The sequence below is a fragment of the Stigmatopora argus genome, chromosome 12 (genome assembly GCF_051989625.1).
Source record: "Stigmatopora argus isolate UIUO_Sarg chromosome 12, RoL_Sarg_1.0, whole genome shotgun sequence".
NCBI classification, from domain to species: domain Eukaryota; kingdom Metazoa; phylum Chordata; class Actinopteri; order Syngnathiformes; family Syngnathidae; genus Stigmatopora; species Stigmatopora argus.
Genome location: NC_135398.1, coordinates 18,074,439 through 18,101,308, shown reverse-complemented (window position 1 = coordinate 18,101,308; position 26,870 = coordinate 18,074,439). Strand labels below are relative to the sequence as shown.

At 42.1% G+C, this 26,870-nt stretch overlaps 1 protein-coding gene across 5 annotated transcripts in view; it reads right to left on the bottom strand.

Moving 5' to 3' along the window:
* LOC144086374 (dynamin-1-like) overlaps positions 1 to 26,870 on the bottom strand; it is a 121,873-nt gene that overhangs the window by 20,989 nt on the left and 74,014 nt on the right. For 4 of the 5 annotated variants that reach the window (XM_077616324.1, XM_077616329.1, XM_077616325.1 and 1 more), the window contains 4 exons: positions 25,262 to 25,376; positions 24,085 to 24,252; positions 15,433 to 15,668; positions 12,556 to 12,729 (listed from right to left, as the gene is read on the bottom strand). In XM_077616324.1, the coding sequence (XP_077472450.1) occupies positions 12,556 to 12,729; positions 15,433 to 15,668; positions 24,085 to 24,252; positions 25,262 to 25,376 (693 nt within the window). The remainder of the gene's footprint in view (positions 1 to 12,555; positions 12,730 to 15,432; positions 15,669 to 24,084; positions 24,253 to 25,261; positions 25,377 to 26,870) is intronic. The other variant, XR_013304430.1, reaches the window with a different exon arrangement.

The following is a 26,870-nucleotide window of genomic DNA, read 5'->3' as shown; positions in this document are numbered from 1 at the left end:
CCTGAGTGGTCTGTTGAGGATTCCTCCGAAAATCGATGACCATTTCCTTTGTCTTACTGGTGTTGATGTAGAGGTGGTTTTGCCTACACCAGTCAACAAAGGCTGTGATGACTCCCCTGTACTCCAGGTCGTTCCCGTCCGTCACTCGTCCAACAATAGCGGTGTCGTCAGAGAACTTCTGGAGGTGGCAGGTGTCTGTATTATGTTTAAAGTCCGATGTGTAGAGGGAGAAGAGGAGTGGAGAGAGCACTGTGCCTTGTGGGGCCCCCGTGCTGCAAGCTACCACATCAGACGTACAGTCCTGGAGTCTCACATATTGTGGTCTGTCAGTGAGGAAGTCGATGATCCATGCGGCTAGGTGGTTCCTTACTCCAGCCTCTTCCAGTTTCCCTCTCAGTAGAACCGGCTGAATGGTGTTGAAGGCACTGGAGAGGTCAAAAAACATCATTCTCAGCGTGCTTCCCGCGTTCTCCAGGTGTGAAAGAGACCTGTGCATCAGGTAGGTGGTAGCATCTTCCACACCAATGCCTGAACGATAGGCGAACTGCAGAGGGTCCAGCTCTGCATTCATCAGGGGGCTGAGGTGATTGAGGATGATTCTCTCCAATGTCTTGATCAGGTGAGAGGTTAATGCTACCGGCCTGAAGTGGTTTGGCTCCCTGGGGTACGCAGTCTTAGGAACTGGGACCACGCAGGAAGTTTTCCACAAGGTGGGGACCTTCTGCAGACTGAGGCTGAGGTTGAAAATATGCAGAATCACTATACCAAGCTGATCTGCACACTCTCTCAGTAGTCTGGAGCTGAGGCCGTCTGGACCGGTAGCCTTCCTTGCCTCGATCTTCTTGAGCTGTTTGATCACCTGATCGACAGTAATGCAGAGACCGGTGGAAGAGGGGGAGGAAGAGGAGGAGGAAGAGAACGAGGGGGGAGCGTTGCTTCTGGTCTGGGGGGTCAGGGGAGTGGGGGCAGGACTGAATATGTTAAAGAACTGATTCAGTTCATTGGCCCACTCCCTGCCGCCAGACTCCGGGTCTCTCTCGCTGTTGCCTCCATGGCCCGAAATAGTCCTCAAGCTCCTCCAGACCTCTTTGGTGTTGCCTCTCTGGAGTTGGTTCTCCAGCTTCCTCCTTTAGATGGTCTTACCCTTCCTTATCTCTCTCTTCAGCTCCTTCTGGACCATTTTCAGGCTCTCTTTCTCCCCAGACCTAAAAGCCCTCTTCTTCTTGTTCAGGAGGGCCCTTAGATCCCTGGTGACCCACGGCTTATTGTTGGAGAAACAACGGACCTTCTTGGAGGGTACAATGTTCTCAACACAGAAGTTAATATAATCTGTGATGCAGTGGGTCAAGCTGTCAATGTCATTACCATGTGAATTGCACAGCACCTCCCAGTCAGTGGTCTCAAAACAGTCCCTCAGAACCATGCTGGTCTCCTCGGTCCATCTTTGTATGATCCTCGTGGTAGGTTTTATTTTCCTCACCATAGGGATGTAGGTGGGGATCAGATGGACCAGGTTGTGGTCTGAGCGGCCCAGTGGGGGGAGGGGGACTGAGCTGTATGCCTCCTTTGTGTTGGCATACAGCAGGTCCAGAGTTTTTTGTTCCCTGGTGTGGCACTTCACAAACTGAGTGAAGGTGGGGAGAGTAGAAGCCAAGGGAGCATGGTTAAAATCACCAGAGATAAGAAGGAGAGACTGGGGGTGTGACGTTTGCAGCCGGGACACAGTGGCGTGAAGCAGCTCGCGGGCGACTGTCGCATCGGCCGAGGGACGTATATACGCAGTTATTATGATAACGTGCGAGAATTCCCAGGGGATGTAAAACGGCCTGATGCTAACAGCTACTAGCTCGATAACTCGAGTGCAGAGTCGCTCCTTCACAGTAATGTGCCCGGGGCTGCACCATCTACTATTAATAAAAACAGCTAGTCCCCCCCCTTTCTTCCTACCGCTCTCCTCGGCATCTCTGTCCGCCCTCACCAGCTGAAAACCGTCCAAGGAGACGAGAGAGTCCGGAATTAGTTCATTCAGCCAGGTCTCCGTGAAGCACATAATGCAGATATTCCGATATTGTCGTTGTTGTTTGGTCAGCGCCGTTAGCTCTTCCATCTTATTGGGGAGAGATCTTACGTTCCCCATAATAATAGATGGAATGCTGGGTCTGAAGCGTCGCTTTCTCTCCTGACATTTTCGTCCAGCTCTGCATCCTCTTCTCTTCCTCTTTAACTCCGCGGGGAGGTCCAGGTCCAGGGGAATCCAGGTGTTGCGTAGCGCTAACAGCTGATCCTTTGTGTAAGACAGCGGAGGCATGGCTGAGTGGGTCAAAATATAATGTCCAGAATTCCCAAAGATAAACTAAACTAATAGCTCAAAGACTGCCTCTCGCACAACTTGAGTCTCGGAGTAGAGTCTTGAAAGTAAAGTTTTAAAACATTAAAGTTTGTGTTGGAATAATGATTCAAACCTTTTAAATCATTATTAGTAATATTTAATTAAAAAAGGAAAAACATCTTTCAACAAACTCTGCTTACAACTTGCAAGGAGATGCAATGTGACGCCGTCTTAGTCCCCAGTGCATTCTGAATTGCAGTAACTGAATCATTGTATTTAATCGCGACACTCGAAAAACATGGTTATGTAATCAGTACAATAACACCCTCGCTGGTTAGAAAAACAACAGTGTGAGGAATGCTTTCAAGGTAAACAAAGCAAAGCCGTATTTTCAAACAATAATGCGATTATCGCCATCTTCTGCTGGAGTCCCGTCAAAACAGTCCCGTTGTGTTCTGCCGAAAAGCGTGTGTGAAAACAATGTGTCCTCGAGCTGTGGGGCCTTGAGGAGACGATGTGGAGGAAAAGTGTCCATGGTTCCATGAATTGGTTTATAGCCTTATTACTTATTGAAAAATGCTTACAACACATATAGAATATTCCATAATAATTCTAACATTCCCTCCTTTTACTATATGTTTGTTATTCATTTTATGACAAATTCAAAATGAGAGGGATATCACCGTTGGCTGTTTTAATTTTACCCGCTTAGGCTACTCGTTCGGCAGGTCTGAAAAGCAGAACACAAGATCATTTTCGTCCAATCCATCCTCGTAATTACCATGCTCCTGGAATTCACTGTTAGTGTCAGCACTTCAGTAGGAGATATAATTCATGCAATTTGGAATTTGTAGGGGCAATCGCAGTGGTTATAAGTCGGCTCATCAAAGATCTTAAGCAGGGAATAATACAACACCCACATAATGTCAAAATCGTAGCAAAAAGGGCTACCACAAATTAGGCCAAATCATTATTAGTGAGGCCACAAATCTGTCAGCGGACATTATTCTACTCCAGGATGCTTTTTCATCTTGCGGTTTAGGGTCTGCAGGCCATCGTTGGCCCTGGTGTGGGACCCAGTGGGGGGCGTGTTGTTGAGTGCAACATTTTCAAACGTTGCATACGCCCCCTGCTCCTTCAAGAAGCATTTCAACCGCTGCACGATCCTGGAACGCCGTCAGACTAGTGGCTGCCAGTTGTTCCTTTATCGCCACAAATCCCTGTTCAGTATAATTTCCAAGTTTTTGGACATTGTAATGCAGGTAATTTATCCAATCAACATTTTTGTTTGGAGTAATTAAAAGAAAAATATACTCCCAACCTGCTGCGATCTGATTAGCCAACTTATACTCATCATCAATGTATGTCGGATCACCCTCTCTCCATGCGACGCCGTCGCGAGGGGCCCGCCATCATACCGGATTTCTGTGCAGCCAATTGTATCTCCTCTACTGTAGATGGAAAAACAGACACTGGTAATAGCAGTGAGACCAAGGCACAAAGTCCTGCTGTCATTTTGGCAGGAGTCGTATAATTTGTTTTGACCCCACCACCACCATAGGTCAGAACGTGGAATCAGGGGTGCAGTCTGTTTTAGGACGTGGGCACACCACGTCACATTTATCGCTCCCAGTGCCGGACCGTGCCCTGTGAGGACTAAGCAGGTAAAATGATTAAACGCGACATGTGTTGAAAAGTTAGGCTTGTCCTTTGCTGCCGTTGTAACTGGGTAGACATTATTCCATTTCATACATTTTGGGCTTACATCTTTTGTCATTATCTCCTTTACACAATCAGGGGTAATTTGCGCGGGTACTACTCTTAAGAGAGGTCGGCCCCCCATACATGTTATACAGGTTTGATACAGGTTTGATTTATAATAGCTGCATTTTCCATCAACAATAACCAATTATTTCTTACCGCCTCCCGTTTGGGAACTCCCCGTTGCAGAAATGAATTCTCTGGTCATCTCAGATTTTAATTTTACTATGGAGGATCCGGGTGTTTCCATCTCTGACGACCTTCTTACCCATGGACTTAGGAAAAACGTCAGACAAAGATCCACAAGTTAATTTGTCAGTCTGAATTATGATTTGTAATGCCCCCACCGTATGGGTTAATTTTATCGAAGGCCTGATGGGTTTTTTTCGCACGCGTGTGTCACCCAAGCTTGCCAATCTAGACCAGTTTCTGCAACAAGGTTTCCCCAATCTGTTTTAGGACTGTTATGTACCACACATATTCTATAAAATCCATGTGTATCCTTTGAAATGGATATGTAGCTTTTGTAGCTTGACATAAGGGGGAATCGCCCGTGTTTTTGCCATATATCTGCATATAGATTGAATATATAACCTCCCCCTTTTTTGAGGCATGAAATTTACCATGACTCAAAATGGCAGCCCTCCCAGATAAGTCTTTTGTTTTTGTTTAGTCCCCCAGGTTCCCAAAATTTCCCATTGCAGAAATCAAAAAATTTCATTTGGCGAAATTCTTTTCTTTTTGTTTCTGTCCTACTCTGCCAGCGCCGTCCTTGAAAGGCTTATCAGCGATTTCAGAAATATTCCACCTTGATATTAGAATATTGATATATCTTGGTGGCTAGCCAATTGAAACACAAAAGACAGACACTCATCCACGCTGGCACTCATAATCAAGAAATTTAGAGTGCTCCCCCAATCATCAAGATTGATGCCTGAAGAAACTAGATAATTAATGTATTAGATTCACATGCCACATATCTAAAAATAGAAATTTGTTCAATAACGGAAAAGTTGTGACACATTGAAACACACACCCCCTTTTTGTATTTTAACCGTTTGTAAAAACTTTATCTCCATGTTCTGGATTATGTTACACCCCCTTTCAATGTTATCGAATTTTGCCCATTCTAGTCAACCCATCCAAGGTTGATATTTTATAATTTGGAGATGTTATTTTTAAAACATAGACATTATTTCACTTGTTTCACACCATGGAAGGCCCTACCAGACTTTGTTGTAGATATTCCCCTTTATCTAAGCTTGTTATTGCCCATCGTTATCACCGTAACATTCAGTTGTATTAACCCCATAATTGCAATGCAGTAAGTTTTGGCTAAATTCTTAATGTGTATGCCTCTAAAGCAATAGACAGTAATAACGTCCCAATAGTCATCAATATGACCTATAGCAAAGCATACGCCCCCTTCAGGTCAAACAAGGAAAGTCTTTTGTGCACCTAAAGACGCTCCATGTTTCTTCTAGGGAAACTATGCCTATCCTTAACCAATTATCTTATCTACCCCAGCCAGGTTCAATTTACCTAACAATTTGGATGAATGCCATGAAATTTCTCATGCCATTTCTGCATTGTTAATTTCATGTCTGATTTCTTTAACAACCAAATAACTCTTAATACCTAAGACATAAATTGCAAATCACCCCATACTATGTTTACTTAAGATAAGAGCAATTTCTTATAGCTCCCTGTTACCACAAGAAAAATCTACAATAATTTAATTAGAGAAATCCACCTTTTACTAGGCATTTCCTAATTACAATTTTCAATGCTTAATAAAGGACCCACAAATTGTAACCAATATGCCATAATATTGTAAAAAATCCATTCATTTTTCTTTAACCAGCCAACCATTCAAAAACAGTAATAATATCGTTTTATCCTCCAAAACTAGCTCTCTTCAATTAAGAGCCCTTTGAACTTCACAAAAAAGAAAATAAAATAATAATAATAGTATTATTCCCAATTCCAAAGCTTTCCCCAAATCAATCTTTGCCAAACAGATTTTCTATCACCTCGAAAGACATTGACCTTCATGCTCGCTGCAGAAGCAGCATCCTTATCTTTTGTTTACAAATTCCAAAGTGCTCTCTTTTCTTTGTGCCCAATGCTTCCCCTCCTGTGCCTCCTGTGAGCAATTATTTTTTAGAGAAGACTAAATTAATAAACTAAATTAATTACTCTCCCGATATCCAACTATATCATCATATCATCGTAGTTTGCCAAGACCCCATACTCACAATATGCTGCAAGCACAACTATATCATAGCAAAACCCATTTCTGCCCTCAAGTTTGCTTCAGCACCCCCAAGGCCAATTATTTTAATATTCAGCCGCACCAAAACAGAGCGCTCCCCCCGCAATCAAAGCATTATTCGGCAAGTTTAGAGTCTGACCAAAACGCAGTTTTGGCAACCCCGCTAAACATTTAATTTGCTGTTTTGTATTTCTGTTAACCAAAATATTCCCGCTAGCAGACGGGGACGACACCAGGATAAGCCACAATAAGCCATTTCATTCTTTGAAATAACCATTTTAATTGCCATTTTACAACTTTCAGCATCACACAAAAAAATCCAATTGAATTCATTCCCAAAGAATGTGATCTCTGGTTTAAAATTAGCTCAACATCCTCATGTTCAAAATCCTCATGTTCAAAATCCTCATTCAAATCATTTTGAGCAGGCCTGCCTTGTTTTTAGAGACATTTTTGTCCAGGCAATCACGCGATATATGTAATATATATAAGTATAATTTGAATGAGCATGCAACACATTTGAATGAGCATGCAACACATTTTTTAGCTGCTCCTGATAAATGCTGCCCACCGCGTGGTCTTCAGCGAGGCCGCTGTTGGCCTTAAAACAAGCCGTCATCCTGATTTGACATTCTGCTAAGGCTCACCATCCCTCTGCTTAGCTCTGCTGATCACGGTATAATTAACTTTTGTTTTAAACTTCCCCGTAACCCGATCAATCAGTTCATGCACTCTTAAATTCAAATTACGCCCGTCATGACACAACGGGCCACCATCAGCTTTTGGATTCGAACATCCAAATTTAGTAGGAGCCTGCTCCTTGCCCACATTAGTATTAGCAACTTCGATCATGGGATATTGTTCAATAAACACATCACTCATTGGCGGCGCCCCGGCCTGGGGAGATAGTGTTTTCTCCCCATGTCCCCCACGGGCCCTCCCGACCTGGTCATATTTGTCGGAGGGGGCCCTCCTTTTTAACAACAACAACAACACATTTCTTCCCCACCGGGCCAGTCTCCCCGTCCTCTTTTCTGTGGAATAACACAGCCTCTGTGTTTCCAGTCCCACCGTTAACTGATTTAACCCATGTATCATAAACCAATAATAGGTATCATTATATCCCTCCTGCTCCATTTTGTTAAGATTTCCCCCATGCTTAGCACGTATTTTATCCTGCAGTATCAATATCTTATGCATATTAAGCTGGCCAGCAAATCTATATTTATTTATCCATAAGTTTAGGTGTTTAACCCTTGTAATGCTTTGATTTTCAACAATCCAATCTGTACACGGCAGACGCATCTTTGGATCGTCGTCAATAGCCGTTTTACTGTTTGCACCACCCATTTCTTGGAGTGGATTTGTGTGCCCCCGTAGTACCTCTTTTTTGTACACGGCAGACGTTTATAGACCACACCGTGTCTACCTGCTAGTGACTAGTATCCACAGGGTTTTTTAAAATCGCTAATCCCCAGGACGCGAGCCTTACTTCTCAAAATAAGGCCTTCGCGTGTGATGCCCTTCACGCACTCGGAACCCGTCTCAATATGCAGCCATCACACGCGGACTCGGCAGAAATGTCGAAAGATGCTTACCAAGAGGATAGTCGTCAACCGATTAGAAAACAGGCGCTGCTGAGAAATAGTCCGGCCTGGAAAAGGGATTCTCGCCGTGCACGGTCACTCCAGATATTAAACTGCAGCGTCTGGATTCCCTATCGATGTGTTGACCCCGGCTACTCGAAGGACCAAATGTTGGAATAATGATTCAAACCTTTTAAATCATTATTAGTAATATTTAATTAAAAAAGGAAAAACATCTTTCAACAAACTCTGCTTACAACTTGCAAGGAGATGCAATGTGACGCCGTCTTAGTCCCCAGTGCATTCTGAATTGCAGTAACTGAATCATTGTATTTAATCGCGACACTCGAAAAACATGGTTATGTAATCAGTACAATAACACCCTCGCTGGTTAGAAAAACAACAGTGTGAGGAATGCTTTCAAGGTAAACAAAGCAAAGCCGTATTTTCAAACAATAATGCGATTATCGCCATCTTCTGCTGGAGTCCCGTCAAAACAGTCCCGTTGTGTTCTGCCGAAAAGCGTGTGTGAAAACAATGTGTCCTCGAGCTGTGGGGCCTTGAGGAGACGATGTGGAGGAAAAGTGTCCATGGTTCCATGAATTGGTTTATAGCCTTATTACTTATTGAAAAATGCTTACAACACATATAGAATATTCCATAATAATTCTAACAGTTTGGAATATAATATATAAAGCAAAGTAACAAGTAAAATCTTAAGAGACAATAAAATGTAAAAATAAAGGATAAAAAAGCTCTAAAAAAGCCCTAAAAACACAGAATACGAGTGAGGGTTTAGGGAGCCACTGCAACTAGCAGCCGCTTTGAACGGCGCCTATGATGAGAGTGCCGTGAAAAAGTATTTGCCCCCTACGTATTTGTGTTTTTTGTGTTTAAGTTGATATATGTGTACTTTTGTCTTCCAAGCAACATGCAAAAATTGAAATAATCATCTTAAAGTGTAGTATCGGGATTGAAGCAAATTGTGACCTGTGAATTGTGATATCAATTGTATTTATGAGATATGAGGCAATGCACACATCTAGTGTGCCGTCAGAAACAAATAACATTTAAAACATTCTCATCTCATCTCATTTCCTGAACTGCTTTATGCTCATTAGGCTCGCGGGGGGTGCTGGAGCCTATCCCAGTTGACTTCGGGCCAGAGGCAGGGGACACCCTGCCGATCGCAGGGCACAAGGAGACGGACAACCATGCACACTCACACCCATACCTAGCGGCAATTTAGAGTGTCCAATCAGCCTACCATGCATGTTTTTGGAATGTGGGAGGAAACCGGAGTACCCGGAGGAAGCCCACGCAGGCCCGGGAGAACATGCAAACTCCACACAGATGGACATGACCTAGATTTGAACCCAGGACCCCAGAGCTGTGAGGTCGATGCGCTAACCACTCGCCCCACCGGTCTGCCCATTCAAAACATTAAACATTGGAATTGTATTATTTTTCCAGTGAAAACGCAGTCTAAACATGGGCGCTATCAAAATGCTCCTTGGTTTTCTGTTCCACTGTTTCTTATACCTCAATAATGCAGTTCTTCAACAATAAAATCAACAAAATTCATCAACATCTTTCCTTGGTTGAAATTCAGTGGACCCTCATGATATTGTCACATGAGAAATTTTCACCATAGCAGCAACGAGCGAATTCCAGAAAAGCCCCTCTCTTGCTTGGCGTGTCTGACTGCCTAGGCATCCCGTGAGGTGACAACCGAAACTCACTTATATAAACCTGCCTACAACACCAATGGTCAGCTAGTCATTAAAACTAGTGGCAGAGTAACCCCTCAAGCAATACGACATCTCAGTTGCTTTGGCTGTGTCACTGGCTCTGTAGTGGTCGATTTTGTTTTACCGTTGTGGGTGATTACAGCTTTATGGTGGCTTCAGTTTGGATTCTATGGGGAAAAACTAAACATTTAGATCTTTGAATGGTATCCCAAACAGTGTTATTATGTTCCCTTTACATACATTTTTTCAAGTAGGCAGGCACCAAAACAAGACCAAACATTTTTGAAGTTGAGAGCAAGATTAACCTAAAAAGGTAAAAAAATAAAAATAAAAACACTGCTCTTAAAACTAATGCTGTCTGTTAAACGCGCGAGAAGGTATGGCCTTTACCCCGCTTCCTATATGTTTGGAACTCTCAGTTCCATCAGGTTTGAGAGTGAGTGGCATTCTGTTAATTTTATCATGGTAAAACTTAATTTTCGGGTTTTAATTGCCAAAATTGGTACATTTAGGCAGCATGACAATTGTGAACACGCCTTGTTGATCTCCCCGTCGTCGGTATCGTCTCTCAACATCCTCCTGCCGCTCTCTATGTCTGACCATGTGGTGCTCAAGTTCAACAGGCACGCAACAATTCCGGCCTTACAGAGTGAGATGCTTCCGAAGAGAAGGTTTTCTGCCCTGAATCATCACGCACTGGCGGAGGCTTCCGAGGCTGTTGACTGGGCTTCCTTCATGGAGATCACTTCAGTCGGCGAGCTGTGGACATTGTTGAAACAATCCATACTCCGGGTGACGGAGCGTTCAGTACCATTGTCAATGCCGGCTAGGCGTCTGCGAGGGGACCTGATACTGGCCTACAACATCCTCCACGGTATCTAAAACATGCCCTGCGATCTCTTCTTCACGCCCGCACCTGATCCTGGTCTGAGGGGTCATCCGTGGAAGCTGTATCCTCGCAGGTTCCGGTTAAATCGGCGGAAGGCTGCTTTTTCGGTGCGCATCGCCGGTCCTTGGAACCGGCTTCCGCAGAGTGTGGTCGAGAAGCCGACGGTCGCTCAGTTCAAGAGGGCTCTGGATGACGTGTTGGCCGTGAACCAGTGACAACACCGCGTTTTTGTTTACACACTTCTTGTATCTTCGTTACATGGCCCTTAGCCTTGTGCTTTTCTTTTGCCAATAAATTGAATTGAATTGAATTGATTGGCGCGACCGATTATTGTTGTTTTTTAGCATGTTCGGATTCAAAACAGTGATGCACCTCATGCTTTGGGCAAGTATTGTGGCCACACGAGATGCACTTTAGGGGGCCACAGGCATGCGGGGGCTTGGGTGAAATCTTGAGACATAACTTTGGCTTGGCAAAATGTGGCTGGCCACCAATTCAGGGTGTCCCCCGCCTCTGGCCCGAAGTCAGCTGGGATAGGCTCCAGCACCCCCCGCGACCCTAGTGAGGATAAAGCGGTTCAGAAAATGAGAGAGACGAGAGATAACAAATGACATATTTACCCCTGTGTAGCCAAATCTATCATATTTTATACATGAATTTTGAATAATCTAATATTTTCCCCATCATATAAACTCAAGTCATATAAACCAGATTTGCCAAATACTACAAATCTTCTGCATTTTACTACGGCAGTCTTTAAGTTACCTTCATGATAAATTTCGAAATCCAACGTCACGTTCTAAAACGTTTTGCATTTTTCACGTTATCAAAACATTCAAATATTTTTAATGTTGAGTAGCGTGCTTGCTCACTTCCTTTTCAACGACACATCTCCATTCTCGTCAGTTGTTTCAAGCAGTGTAGATGTGTTGACTATGTTCACAAAACAAAAAAATGAGTAATAGTTAATTTGATGTTTGTGTTTTTTATTTCTTTGCAAGAATTATCCAGTGAAAAAAGGGAACTATTTGAAAAGCTTTAGAAAATTAGATGCTATTGAGCTTTATTTTTGTACGTATCGCTGCTAAATTTAGATGTTTGGGCTACAAATTGTTAATTGGATTATATACAGTACTATCCAAAAAATAGATTGTGAAGTGAAAGTTGTTTTACTTTGACATTTAAACAGTTAATTTAGCCCAGAAACTTTGCATTCATTCATTTTCTGAACCGCTTATCCTCATAAGGGGAACCTTCCTGCTGACATCGGACAGCAGGCAGGAGACACCCTGAATTGGTGGCCAGCCAATTGCAGGGCATGAGGAGATGGATAACCATTCACACGCACTTTCATCGCCTTTAACACCATACCCAAGTTAGCCAACCTGGGGCTCCCACCTTCCACATGCTCCTGGATTAAGGACTTTCGGGTCAACGGACCCCAGCACATGAAGCTGGGTCACCACTTCTCATCTACCTGAATGCTCAGCACCGGCTCGCCCGAAGGCTGTGTGTTGAGTCCACAACCCTACTCTCTCTACACACACGTCTGCAGACCCACGCACCGTGAGAACATCATTGTGAAATTTGCGGACGATACATGGGTGGTAGGATGATCACAGGGGAGAATGAGACGGCCTACAGAGATGATGTCCTTAGACTCAGCGAGTGGTGCGCTCTCAACAACTTGGCACTGAATGTCTCCAAAACCAAAGAACTCACCCTGGACTGACAACGGAACAAGGCTGCTCCGTCCGCCCTGTATATCAATTGCGAATGTGTTGAGAGAGTGGAGACTTAAAATTCTAAGGGTCCACATCTCTTATGATCTCACTTGGGCAGCAAACAGCATAGAAAGTCGAATGACAATAAAATAACTCAACCTCAACTCAATAGATAAAACACTACCAAATTCAGTTCTAAATTATGTTTGAAGCAAACATCAAATAGCTTTTCGTCCTTACCTGGGGATGTTTGGGGGGGCCCTATTTGGGCGACTTGGAGCCTGGGGGCTTTCAGCATTGTTGTTTAAGGGACCCAGGGGACCTGGACGATTTGGTGGTGGCGGAGCACCTCGAGGTGCTGGACGCTGGCCTGCAGACATCCTTCTTGGGGCAGTGGGACTGGGAGGAGGAGACCTAAAGAGACAAAGAGACTTTTTCAAGATGGCACCATCAGGTGGCGGCCCGTGGCAGTAGTTCTGTCCGCTCTTATTCGTTTTTTTGTGTTTTACAGCCTTTCTATCTTTTTTCTATTACATTAAAATATTTCTTAATACATTCCTTTTTATTTTACTTTGTACTTTATACTATTTACTTTAATGTTTTTACAACTGTCTTTGTTCTATTATCTTGGTTTCTTTCTGCTAGTTCCTTTTTGGAACCATTCAGCCATGCCTCCACTGTCATACATGTGGGATCAGCTGTGAACAATACGCAGCAGAAAGAGCAACCCCATGATTCCGCTGGAAATCCGGAGCTGGAGAAAAGTGCCAGGAGAAGAAGCGACGCTTCAGACCAATCATTCCATCTATTATTATGGGGAAAGCAGTGGCGGGCCGTCAGGGCCTTCAAGGCCTTCTCTGCTGGCCTAAGAAATATCTGAATCATATTATATTTTGTCCATCAATACTTATTATTCCAAATGGTCTGTTAGCTTCCTTTCATTGCTTTTCCCCCTGGTTGCACTGCTTCCAGATGTGTGTTTTCATATTGAAGCATTTAACCAATCACATTTCAGCCATTATTTGTTGCCAGATCAGATCTGCCTCAAAGCTTTCACAATCAGTTCTTGCGGGCTCTGCTGCATTAAACTAGACTGTTGCTTTTAACCAATCAGATTTCGAGTTGGCAACCCCACAATGATTTTTCATAGGCGTTAGCATTTTGCTGGCTGGGACATGTCATTGCTTTCAAAAACTATGATTGGCTAGTAGGCGGGCCAAAGCAGCACCCGAGGCAGCCGAGATTGCAAACTCCACCCACTATGGCCGACAGAAGCAGAAGCAAAAACAAATTGATTCTGTTTGCTCACAAAGCTAGTTTCCAGACTGACTTTTCTAGAAAAAAAAATGAACATCATTAAGAAAGGGCGGTCAACTCCGAAGCTAGCAAGCCTGTTACAGCCGGGAAAATGGTGTGTGGGGCACTTTCAGCGCGCTAACTTAGCTCTACAAGCAAATAGTATATTGTTGTGTTGATTTAATGCTATTTCCAAAACGGACTATGCCGGAAATATGACAGGACAGGCTTGACTTTCATCATTAGCTTCGATGGCGATAGGAAAGAAGGAAGAAAGAAAAGAGGATGGATATTGTGTAAAAAGGATTTTTGGTGAGTAAAATTACAAATATGGCTATATTCCTAAATAATATTTCAATTGTGGGCCAAGTTCTGATATCTGAAAAGCTCCAGTGTTTGTATTTAAGCTCCAGTGTTTGTATTTAATTACTAAATGCTGCTAGGAAGTGGATTTTACCCCATTTTAGTGCAATTTTTGCCGTTTTGCCATTGGCGTCCATCGCTGTCTTTTCCCGGGAAAAATCACCCCCTGGCCTGGTTGTAATGTCTCAAAAGCTCCAGTATTTGTATTCAATCAATAAATGATGCTAGGAAGTGGATTTTACCTAATTTTAGTGCATTTTTTGTCATTTCACGTATGGACGTATCGACGTTCATCGCTGTCTTTTTACCGGGGAAATGATACTCCGGGCCCGGTTCTGATGTCTAAAAAGCTCCAGTATTTGTATTTAATCAATAAATGCTGTTTTCGGCTGGATTTTACCCCATTTTCGGGCAATGTTTGCCGGTACGCCATTGACGTTCATTGCTGTCTTTTGCCGGGAAAATCACCCCCTGGCCTGGTTTTAATGTCTGAAAAGCTCCAGTATTTGTATTTAATCATGAAATGCTGCTAGGAAGTGGATTTTACCCCATTTTTGTGCATTAATTTATTGATTATTTTTTATGTGTCGCAGCTGTAGCTGCAGTAGAGGTTTTATAGCCATAAAATAGTTTTTGAGGGTTGGATTGATACATTGAAGGCGCTACCAGAAAATGCACCGCCCGCCACTGGGGGAAAGTGAGTTCACTCCCCGATAAGATGGAAGAGCTGTCGGCGCTCTCCACGCCGGAAACAGAGTATCTGAAGTGTTGTACTCTTGCTGTTGATTCTTCAGCTCCACACTACTGAGGGACTGTGCGGATAAGCTTGGAAGAGTGATTCTTCATATTTTCAACTTCGGCCTCCGTCTGCAGAAGTTCCCCCACTTTGTGGAAGACTTCCTGTGTGTGGTCCCCTAACTCTATAATGTCTTTTTCTTGTGTCTGTATCCGTTTTTGCTACTGGAACCAAGATGATGCCGCTCAAGTGGCAGCCGGTAGCGGTAGCTCTGTCCGCTCTTGCTCGTTTTGTGTTTTTGCTGCTTTTCTATCTTTTTTAATTGCATTTTAATATTTCTTAATGCTTCCCATATACTTTTCCTTTTACTTTGTTGTTTTGCAACCTTTGTGAGTCCAGTCACGTGGCTTGCAACCAAGGAAATTTCCCAAATACGGGATGAAATAAAGTTCCAATCCGATCCAATCCAATCCAAATACAGGTTCAGGTTCTTTATTTAAAATATAAGATATGAAAAACATTAATGATTTGAAATATATCAGAAAGTCATAATAAAAATACATTTTATTTCAAAGCACCTTTCAAAACACTGATGGACACTAAAATAAATACAAATTAAAGTTGACAAAAGCAAGGATTAAAAAGCAAAATAAAAGTGACAAGAAAATAAGAAGTCATTGAAGAAAACATAGGTGAGGATCAAGCAGGATAAGATAAAGTACCTGCGACCGCCACTGGATTCCCCAACCCAGGAATTGTCGACAGGGGGCGGCAGGGGAACTGTGATGGTAGTGGTTGATATATCCCCTATGATAGCCAAGGCTTCTTTTAAGGCCTGGTGGGTCCTTAGCACCTCATCCCTCCTCTGGGCCTGCTCCAGGGACTCATCCATCAGGGCGTTCTGGTCACCTGCAGAGTACAACTGTGCCAGCAGCTCTGCATTGATGAACTCCTTTACCTATTCCAGAGTGACAACACAGATTCAGCATTAACCCTATATGACCCAACATATCATATTTTAAAACATTGATTCTGCGATATATCACGAAATTACATTGCACAATTCTCATATCAATTCAGAATATATCTGCATTAATCTTTATGTGTGTTTTTTGGTAGAAATAAATGATAGGTGGGTGCACTTCCACTCTCATCACTAGTCGCATAAGCAGTCAGCCACCATGCTCTGACGTGGTAATAGTACTTGGACCCAGGAGGACAATGTTTGCCAGCTCAAGTCCCATATTAAATTTTACTAAATACTACTACATTTATTCAATAAGTAGTTATTAATGCCTAGAGTAAAACAAATGGCCTGTGATGTTACCTGGAATGCTCAAGCAATTGCTTTGACCTGCTTTTTTTCTTTTTGAAAAACTGTTTATTTCTGTATGCTATACATCCATTAAGTTTTTTTTTCATATTTAGAAGCCTGCATTTAAGCAGGTTTGAAATAAAGCTGGTTTAGTATTAAAGTTGGTGTATATATATATATATATGTGTGTGTATATATATATATGTATATGTATATATATATATATATATATATATATATATATATATATATATACATATATATGTGTGTGTGTATATATATATATGTATATGTATATGTATATATATATATATATATATATATATATATATATATATATATATATATCAGTGGCGGGCGGTGCATTTTCTGGTAGCGCCTTCAACATATCAATCCAACCCTCAAAAACTATTTTATGGCTATAAAACCTCTACTGCAGCTACAGCTGCGACACATAAAGAATAATCAATAAATTAATGCACAAAAATGGGGTAAAATCCACTTCCTAGCAGCATTTCATGATTAAATACAAATACTGGAGCTTTTCAGACATTAAAAGCAGGCCAGGGGGTGATTTTCCCGGGAAAAGACAGCGATAAATGTCAATGGCGTACGGGCAAACATTGCCCGAAAATGGGGTAAAATCCAGCCGAAAACAGCATTTATTGATTAAATACAAATACTGGAGCTTTTTAGACATCAGAACCGGGCCCGGAGTATCATTTCCCCGGTAAAAAGACAGCGATGAACGTTGATACGTCTATACGTGAAATGACAAAATATGCACTAATATTAGGTAAACTCCACTTCCTAGCATCATTTATTGATTGAATACAAATACTGGAGCTTTTGAGACATTACAACCAGGCCAGGGGATGATTTTTTCCCGGGAAAAGACAGCGATGGACGTCAATGGTGAAACGCCAAAAATTAAACTAGGGTAAAGGCCACTTCCTAGCAGCATTTTGTGATTAAATACAAACACTGGAGCTTAAATACAAACACTGGAGCTTTTCAGATATCAGAACTTGGCCCACAATTGAAATATTATTTAGGAATATAGCCATATTTGTAATTTTACTCACCAAAAATCCTTTTTACACAATATCCATCCTCCTTTCTTTCTTCCTTCTTTCCTATTGCCATCGAAGCTAATGATGAAAGTCGAGCCTGTCCTGTCATATTTCCGGCATAGTCCGTTTTGAAAATAGCATTAAATCAACACAACAATATACTATTTGCTTGTGGAGCTAAGTTAGCGCGCTGAAAGTGCCCCACACACCATTTTCCCGGCTGTAACAGGCTTGCTAGCTTCGGAGTTGACCGCCCTCTCTTAATGATGTCCATTTTTTCTGGAAAAGTCTGTCTGGAAAATAGCTTTGTGAGCAAACAGAATCAATTTGTTTTAGCTTCTGCTTCTGTCGGCCATAGTGGGTGGAGTTTGCGATCGCGGTTGCCTGGGTACTGCTTTGGCCCGCCTACTAGCCAATCATAGTTTGTGAAATCAATGACATGTCCCAGCCAGCAAAATGCTAACGCTTATGAAAAATCATTGTGGGGTTGCCAACTCGAAATCTGATTGGTTAAAAGCAACAGTCTAGTTTAATGCAGCAGAGCCCGCAAGAACTGATTGTGAAGGCTTTGAGGCAGATCTGATCTGGCAACAAATAATGGCTGAAATGTGATTGGTTAAATGCTTCATTATGAAAACACACATCTGGAAGCAGTACAACCAGGGGGAAAAGCAATGAAAGGAAGCTAACAGACCATTTGGAATAATAAGTATTGATGGACAAAATATAATATGATTCAGATATTTCTTAGGCCAGCAGAGAAGGCCTTGAAGGCCCTGACGGCCCGCCACTGATATATATATATATATATATATATATATATATATATATATATATATATATATATATATATATATTTCAGCAACACACTTATTTATTTATATATTTATTCATGTATTTATTTATTAACCCACTTATTACCTATCTATTTATGTCTAAAATGCCTTTCCTATTTCTGCATCCTCACCCCCTTGCTACTGTGACAACGAAATTTCCCGAATACGGGATGAATAAAGTTATCCAATCCAATCCAATCACTCAGGGTTCTACATTGACTTTATAAACCACATGCCTATAGGGCAGATAATCCATCTATCGTACCTGCCCGAAGTGGCAATCCACCTGTCATAATTTTATGTTTACAGGATCACCATACAAAGCGACACAACAGGTGATTTAAGTTGGAAATCCCAAATGGAACACGATTGATGCGCACCGGCCTGCATAAAAAAACGAATATTTGTTATAAAATACCGGCACCCTTGAGAACAAATATTTCACAAGAGCAGCGGAAAAAGTATGATTGTGAGTGTGTATGGTCGTTTGTGTCTCTGTGTGCTCTACGGCTGATTGGCGACCAGTCTAGAGTGTTGTCTGCCTTTCGCCCAAAGTCAACTGGGTTAGACTCCAGCAACCCCTGCAACCCTATCGAGGATGTGTAGTATGGACGATGATGAGATGATGAATTTATTTCCTAGGCTTGATTAATCTTTACCTAAGTTCCATACAAAAATCACAATAATTGTCTTAAAGTGTGGTATCGAGATTAATCAGGATTTAGTAATCGAATTGTGATACAAATCTTATTGTCAATATGAGGCAATGTAAGGAATTGAATTGAATGCCTTTATTGTCTTTACACAAGTGTAATGAGATTTAAAGCTTCACAATGAAGTGTGAGTGTTGTGGTGTTTGCTGCACAACTAAGGTCAGCGAAGATATAGAATTCGAAAGTCTCCACTCGCTCCAGAACAATCGCTGTTGATTTACATGGGGGTAGTAGTGACCTTGTTCAGCGCCAAGTTGTTGAGAGTGCAGAACTTGCTGAGCCTAAGGACCTAATCTCTGTAGGCTGTCTCATTCTCCTCTGTGATCATCCCCACGATTGTTGTGTCATCTGCAAATTTCACAGTGATGTTCTCAGGGTGTGTGGGTCTGCAGTCGCGTGTAGAGCAAGTAAAGTAGTGGTCCTAGCACACAGCCATGGGGCAACCCAGCTTCGATGTGCTGGGGTCGGTTGTCTAGAAAGTTTTTAGTCCAGGAGTAGGTAGAATGTGGGAGCCCCAGGTTGGCCAACTTGGGGATAAGAATGTTATTGTGTTTAAGATCCCTCTTTTTTTAAAAGTGGCTCAGTACAGCGTGGAGGGCAGTGGTTATTGCATCTTTAGTGGATCTATTCAGCCGATATGCAAACTGATGCACGTCGTGAATGAGGGGAAGACAGGCTTTTATGTGTTTCCGTACCAGTTTCTCGGAGCATTTTGTGATGATTGGTGTGAGAGCTACTGGGCGGTAGTTGTCCAGATTGTTTGCGGGTAACTTCTTGGGTACTGGGATTATGGTGGCCGATTTTAGGCAGGCTGAGATTGTGGCTTGTTCTAATGGCAGGTTGAAAATGTCAGTGAAGTCTTGTGCAAATTGGCACAAGCACATGGCATGTACTTTCCTTGGTATTCTATCCAGTCCTGTGTCCTTCCTGGGGTTGACAGTATGGAACACGTCTCACGTCCACTACCTCCACAGTGAGTGGGGTACGTCTTTTTGTGTGGTGTGAGAGAACCAAATGTGAACGTGAACACCGACAATTAGCTGCGCGCTGGGCCGGCAGCAGACACGGACGGGCACAGGAACAGAGTTCATAAGCAGGCAAGTAGCCAGCAGAGTAAATTCGTTTGAGCAGCATACATCAAAATTGAAGATTAGTTAAGAGGGAACATAGTTCATAAGCAGCTGAGTGGTCAGAAGAGCAGGTTTGGTTGAGTAGCATATGTCCAAGACGAAGATCAGTCAAAGGAGGCCAACGAACAGGAACATGTTGATTTGAAGACGAACTGACACTTAATGTCAGGAGACGTGTCCTTAAATCCACCCTTGAGAGTAGCTGGTAACAATGTGCCTGTGGTGGTGATTATGATTAATTACCTTGCTGATAAATGGTATGACGGCAGGGTGTGTTGGAATTTCCCCACTAGAGGAGTAGAAAGCAGAATCATGACAGAACCACCACCTCAATGGACGGCCCCAGAAGTCCCAAAAACTCATACAGGGATGGTGAAAGGGGGAAACAGAGTAGGGTTAAAACTACTACGATCAGTCCGTCTCCATAGCCTCGTCTTTAAAGGGCATCATTTTCATTAATTCATCATCAACATCTGATGGTTGGCTGGTGTTACGATCTCGCTGCGTCGTCGCGGCGCGATCGGGAATGTATTAGGACCCATCCGCGGGAAAACGGGAGTTGAATCAGACAGTTGGCTTCAAACGACATCCTTTAATAAATCAACAGGGATCTATAAATCAACAATGGCTTGGAAAGCAAAACGGCAGCATGCTGCGCGCACGCATAAACAGAAGAACGATCCGGCAATGGTCCTATGACTCATTGCTCCTTAAATAACAAAACAGGAAGCAATCAGCCGATTGACTGCAGCTGCTCTCTGACGGCACGTCAGGAGGGACAAACAGGCCGCTCCTGACAGCTGGTCAGGATGGAGGTGACTGAAGTCAAAGATGAGGGTCGGGTCTAAAATTCTCCCAGCTGTGACCCACATCCTCTCATTGGGGCCATACTTCTCTCCATAAACCAGATACGGTAGCTGGGATTCATGCCCCCATTGGATTACTGTATATCTTAGATTGCCAGGAACAAAGAGATGCACAGTGGGGCAGATGCTGGGGCCAGCTGATCTCTAACAGCTGCTTTTACCTTCTTTTCAATGTCCCAAGTCAGAGCATGTGAAGGATTGGATCAGAAATGAAGCGCACCTTTAGTGTCTCAAATATCAGCTGCCGGATTCCACCTGAATGGAACAAGAGGGGTGGTGAGGGCAGTGAGGAGGGACGCCACCGCGCTGTAATTTTGGATAAATTCTCTATAGCAGTTGGCAAAGCCTAAGAATTGTTGTAATTTCTTGCGACTCTCTGACACAGGCCAGGATGTGACAGCCACGAGCTTAGCAAGGGCCATCTAGATTCTTTCTTCTGCCACTATGTTCCCCAGGATTTACATAGACCCGGAAGTGAAACTCACATTTCTCGGCTTTGACAAAAAGTTAGTTCTCAAGGAGATGACGCAGGACCAGAATGTCATCCAAATAAACAAATACAAATTCATTGAGCATATCTTGGAGAATGTCTCTCACCAGGGCCTTGCTTCCTGTTTTGTTATTTAAGGAGCAATGAGTCATAGGACCATTGCCGGATCGTTCTTCTGAGGGGGGGGTTGGCATGACCAGGTACTCTCATGTTTGGTTGTTGTGTTGAATACTGTCTTCCACTCATCACCCTCTTTCATGCGAACGAGGAGATATGTATTCCTGAGGTCCAGTTTAGTGAAGACAGTGGCACACTGAAGAAGCTCGAAAGCAGATATTATATGTGGCAGAGCGTCGCGGTTCTTGAGAGTGATGTCCATGATAAACTATGCATGGGCGGAGTCAGGCATCATTCTTCCCAACAAAGAAGAATCCAGTACCAGTAGACAAAGATGAAGAATGGATTATGACAGCAGAGGTGAAAGACGAATTATGCCAGCAGCCAGGGAGACATGAATGTAATTCTCCCTGGCCTTTCTCGCTGGTGCAGATAGTGAGTATAGACAAGCCTTTGGTGGTGTAGTCCCTGGCAGCAGGTCTTTGGCGCATTCATAGGGCCTTTGATGAGGCAGGGAAGTGGCCTTGGATTTATTGAAGACCTCCTGTTGGGAAGAGGATTGGGGCTTGAGGGAACAACTACCACCTTCAGGTAGTTTTGGTGGCATCTTGTAAACCATTCATGTACCATTCCAGTCTCCTAGTGAAGACGGTGTGTGTGGTGGCGCAGCCAGAGAGAGCCTAGAACAGTGGTTCTTAATCTGGGTTTGATCAAACCTTAGGGGTTCGGTGAAGATTCTGCCGTGGAGGTCAAGACACATTGACTCATCATGTCTGTTCATGATAACATGCCCTGCTTGGCTGCAGATGATCACATGACATTGCTTGGCCAATAAGTGCTGCGAGGAATTTCATATATCTTGAAATAAAAAAAAATCAAGTTTTATCTATAATCCTCATAAAGTGTGATTTATAAGTGTGTGAGTGTGTGTCTGTTAAGATTCTCTCGCTACATTTGTGAATTGGGGCATCTTTTACGAGAGAAATTGTAAAATTCAACGATTTTAAGGCAATTTTAGGGGTACGATTTATATGCAGTCAATATGCGAGAAAATACGTAAAATGGGATTAAATCTTTTTTGGCGATTTTTTATTTATTTTATAAAGAAAAGAACTCAATTGTCATTGTTTGTTCATCACCTGATCAAAAGTTTTAGACCACTGGCTATAAAAGACAAAATCTGTCAGGCATTCACATGTTCGTGTCCTCATCTATAATCCTCATAAAGCGTGATTTATGGGTGTGTGAGTGTGTGTGTTTGTTAAGATTCTCTCGCTATCTCTGTCCAAATTGTGCAACGTAGAGAGTTGAATTTTTTTATGGTGGCCTGAAACGGCTGTCGGATCCTAATAGATGAGTGATTGAATTTCTTCAACTTCTAAGTGTGTAAACTCAACTTTTATTCGTTACAGCTGAAAGCAGAGTTGATGTATGAATCGTTGTTTTTACATGATGTGCTCTAAACGCACCGCGCGGCTGAGTGGTCCACCAGCGAGTTTCTAGGTGCTCCCCGGAACACTTTTATTTCTGTCGTGACGGGAGTTATAAAACATCCCCCCTTCCATAAATCATGATTTATCTATTGTCTAATCCTTATGAAGCATGATGTACGGATGGATGTGTGTGTGTGCACCTGGAAACTCGCTGGCGGAATTTCTCTCCAAAATGACATTTGTAAATTACGTCTTGGGTCAGCGCGTCTAGTGCAATTGTGTCTCGCCGAGTCTTTCCGTCACGACAGGGAAAAAAACGTTTTTTGGGGAGCAGGAATAGATCAAGCGTGATTTATGGATGGGTGGATGTTTTATGTTAACATTCTCACGCTACTTTTGTCCAAACCCTGCATCGTAGAGAGTTGACATTATGGTGGCCAGAAACGGCTGTCGGATCCAAACCATGCATCGTAGAGAGTTGAAATTTGAAAACAACTGTTGAATCCTAATAGACAAATTTATTTACCGTCTCTAAGTGTATAAAGTGGAAACTCACGCTTTCAGCATTTGTACGTATTATCGATAAGTATGCCTGACCTGAAATACGTTAGCTTGCTGCTCTCTTGAGCAATTGAAGATATTAGGTGCTAATAATAGTAATAAATTTTAAATTTCTGTAAAGTTGGTGTCAATACGTCCATTGGCTTGGGAGCTATTGGACAAAATAGGTGCTAATAACAGTAATAAATTAATAATTAATAAATGGAATGTATTATTGAAAAACCAAATTACCTATCTTTTCTGTAAATTTGGTGCCAATATATCATATTGCTTGGGAGCTATTGAACAAAATAGGTACTAATAACAATAATGAATTAATAATTAATAAATGCAGTGGGTTGTTAAAAAAATTAAAAGGTGTTCCTTAAACATAGCGTAATTCTGTAAATTTGGTGTCATTCTGTCAAATGGCTTGGGAGCTATTGAAGATATATGGTGCTGATAATAGTAATAAATTAATAATTAATCAATGGAATGTGTTATTGGAAAACTAAAAGGTTTTCGTTAAACAGAAGGTAATTATCTATCTTTTCTGTAAATTTAGTGCCTATATGTCAAATTGCTTGGGAGCTATTGAAGATATTAGGTAATAACAGTAATAAATTAATATTTAATAAATGGAGTGGGCTGTTGAAAAACTAAAAGGTGTTCGCTAAACAAAAGGTGGAATGTCTAAGGGTGTGGTGGAATCTCCCAAATAAAGGAGCTGGAGCAGAATCAAGACAGCTTTGGGTTTAAATAATTTTAATTTGCTGTCAATTATTTAATGGTTTGGTCTTTAAAGGATTGAGATAAAATAAATCACTGCAAATAAATGAAGGTATTAAGTTTTTCATTTACATTATTGATCATGAGATGCATGATGGCTTTAGGCATGAGATCCCGGATGCACTTGTTAACAATAGCCATGTACGAGTCAACCAGGTTACGAATAGTTTCCACTTTACGCTCCAGTTGAGGGTCCATGGAGAAGTTGTCTGAAGTTGTAGTAGAGGTTTCACTTTCAACCTTAAAAAAAAGGATAAATGAAAAAAAGAAAAATCAGAATTTCAAAAGGACAAATGTACTGTATTTTCTGGATTATAAATCAAATCTGTATATATATATATATATATATTTATTTATTTTATATATATATATATATATATATATATATTTAGTGCGGTGTCCTAGTAACAAAAGTGGCTTCTGTTTATGAGTTTCAGCATGAATTTTCACATTTTTATGAACTTATAATTAATAATAAATAGTAATAATTATAAAAAAAAGCAGCCCGTTGGAGCGAGTGGTTAGCACAAGTGGTTAGCGCGTCGGCACGTTCTCCCCGGCCGGTGTGGGTTTCCTCCGGGTACTCCGGATTCCTCCCACATTCCAAAAACTTGCATTGTAGGCTGATTGGACACTCTAAATTGCCCCTAGGTATGGGTGTGAGTGTGCATGGTTGTCCGTCTCCTTGTGCCCTGCGATCGGCTGGCCACCGATTCAGGGTGTCCCCTGCCTCTGGCCCAGAGACAGCTGGGACAGGCTCCAGCACCCCCCGCAACCCTAATGAGGATAAAGCGGTTCAAAAAATGAGATGATAATTATAAAAAAATGAAAAAATAAGCCGCCTCGTGGTGTAGAGGTTCACTCGCCTTACTTCGTTGCGGGCAGAAGGCGGGCTCAATTCCTGCAGGCGGTGGTATGATTTGGAGTGCGGATGTTCGTTTGTCTCTCTGTGTGCCCTATGACTGACTGGGGACCAGTGTAGGGTGTAGTCTGCCTTTCGCCCGAAGACAGCTGGGTTAGGCTCCAGCAACCCCCGCAACCCTTTCGAGAATGGGCGGTATGGAATATGAATGAATGAATAAATTAAAAAAAAAGTCCCCAGAAAAAAAATCCACTATGTAGTGAACCAGCGATAACCAAAGCACGAAGTAGCGAGGTGTCTCAAAGTATTTCAAAAGAAGTACAGCAAAGATCCAGATTAAGAAAACAAATTTTCCCACGCATGACAATTACAAAAAAATGTCCTAACTGTGGTGGTCTTCTCAGGGTAGACCCCAGCACGTAAGAGAGAAGACTTCCAGCTGTCCACATCATCTTGCGAGTCACAAGCCAATTCCAGAGTGCGATTGTCCTTATACACATTCCTGGATCCCACAACAGAACAGACTTGTGTTAAATTAATAGTGTAAATGACACATACCAACTCCGTGAAATTGGCCCTTCATCAGGCTCAAATTTATATGAATATTTTATATAATATAATTCTATATATGTAAATTATTGGTGCTGAAAAAAAGTTTTGATTGTGCTGCTATCATTTTTTAGATTCTTTTATTGATCAATCTGAGGTCGACCTGCCCCTCATTTTTTTTTCGAAATTGGCTAACATTGGTGTCAATGTTTTGTGCTGATACACACGCACGCACGCACGCACGCACACAGACACAGACACAGACACACACACACACACACACACACTATGTTCCCTATTTATGAACCCAATTGGTTCCAGAAGACCCATCACAAGTCAATTTGTCCGTAAAACCCACAAAGTACCAATTAGTATATAGATACTTCATGTACTACTAACGTGGAAAGACTTGACGTATACACAAGGTGCTTCTGCTCAATGAGCGCAACATTACGGTAGTGCTAGCGTGAAGGATACGAATCATGCTTGCTAGGGTATGTTTTAAAAAAAGGCAGCAGAAGCAAAACTGAGTTTAATTGTGTTTTATCGACATAATTTGTACTCATGTTAATGTACAGCGGTACCTCGAGATACGAGCTTAATGCGTTATGGGACTGAGCTCGTATGTCGATTTACTCGTATCTCAAATGAACGTTTCCCATAGAAATGAACTAAAAAAAAATTATTTGTTCCCACCCTCTGAAAAAACACCAAAAACAGGATATTGGATTGGAAAAAAACTTTTTTATTTGTTCTAATTTGCCATCTATTATTATTATCTATATTACATGTTAACAACTAACTAGTAGTTATGATGTTTAATAGTACTAAAATTAGACGGATTTCGTGGAAGGGAGAGAGAGAGGGACAGAGAGAGAGGGACAGAGAGAGAGGGAGAGAGAGGGAGAGAGAGAGGGAGAGAGAGAGGGAGAGAGAGACTTTTTGCACGGCAACGCGCTTGTAACATAACATAAACAAATATAAATGAACTTGAATTAGGATACAGACACACTCAAAAATAATTTTAACCTAACATTACACTACACTTAACTCTAATTTTGTTTGACATTTTTATACCCTTCTTCTGCCGGGTTGGCTCTATTTGCCCCGCCTCAACCCTGACTTTCAGCTGCAGCTAAAAGGAACCTATTGTTGTTAGCTTTTGTCTTCTCTTCAAAATATTCCGAAAATGATGCAAACAAATGTCCTCACAATAGGATAACGCACGACCATTTGCCAACGAGAAGTAGTATGCTCCTCTCATATTAGCGATCAAGCTCCTCCATTCTGCACTGACTAAGGGGGGAAAACACTGAAAAAATGCAACGCTCCGCCTAGTGCTTGTAGAAACATTACACGAGGGAGTTGCGGGGAGAGAGACAGTGCCCATGATGTTCTTATGAACAGCCTCTTGTGTCCGCTGTATGCTCGTATATCATAATTTGTC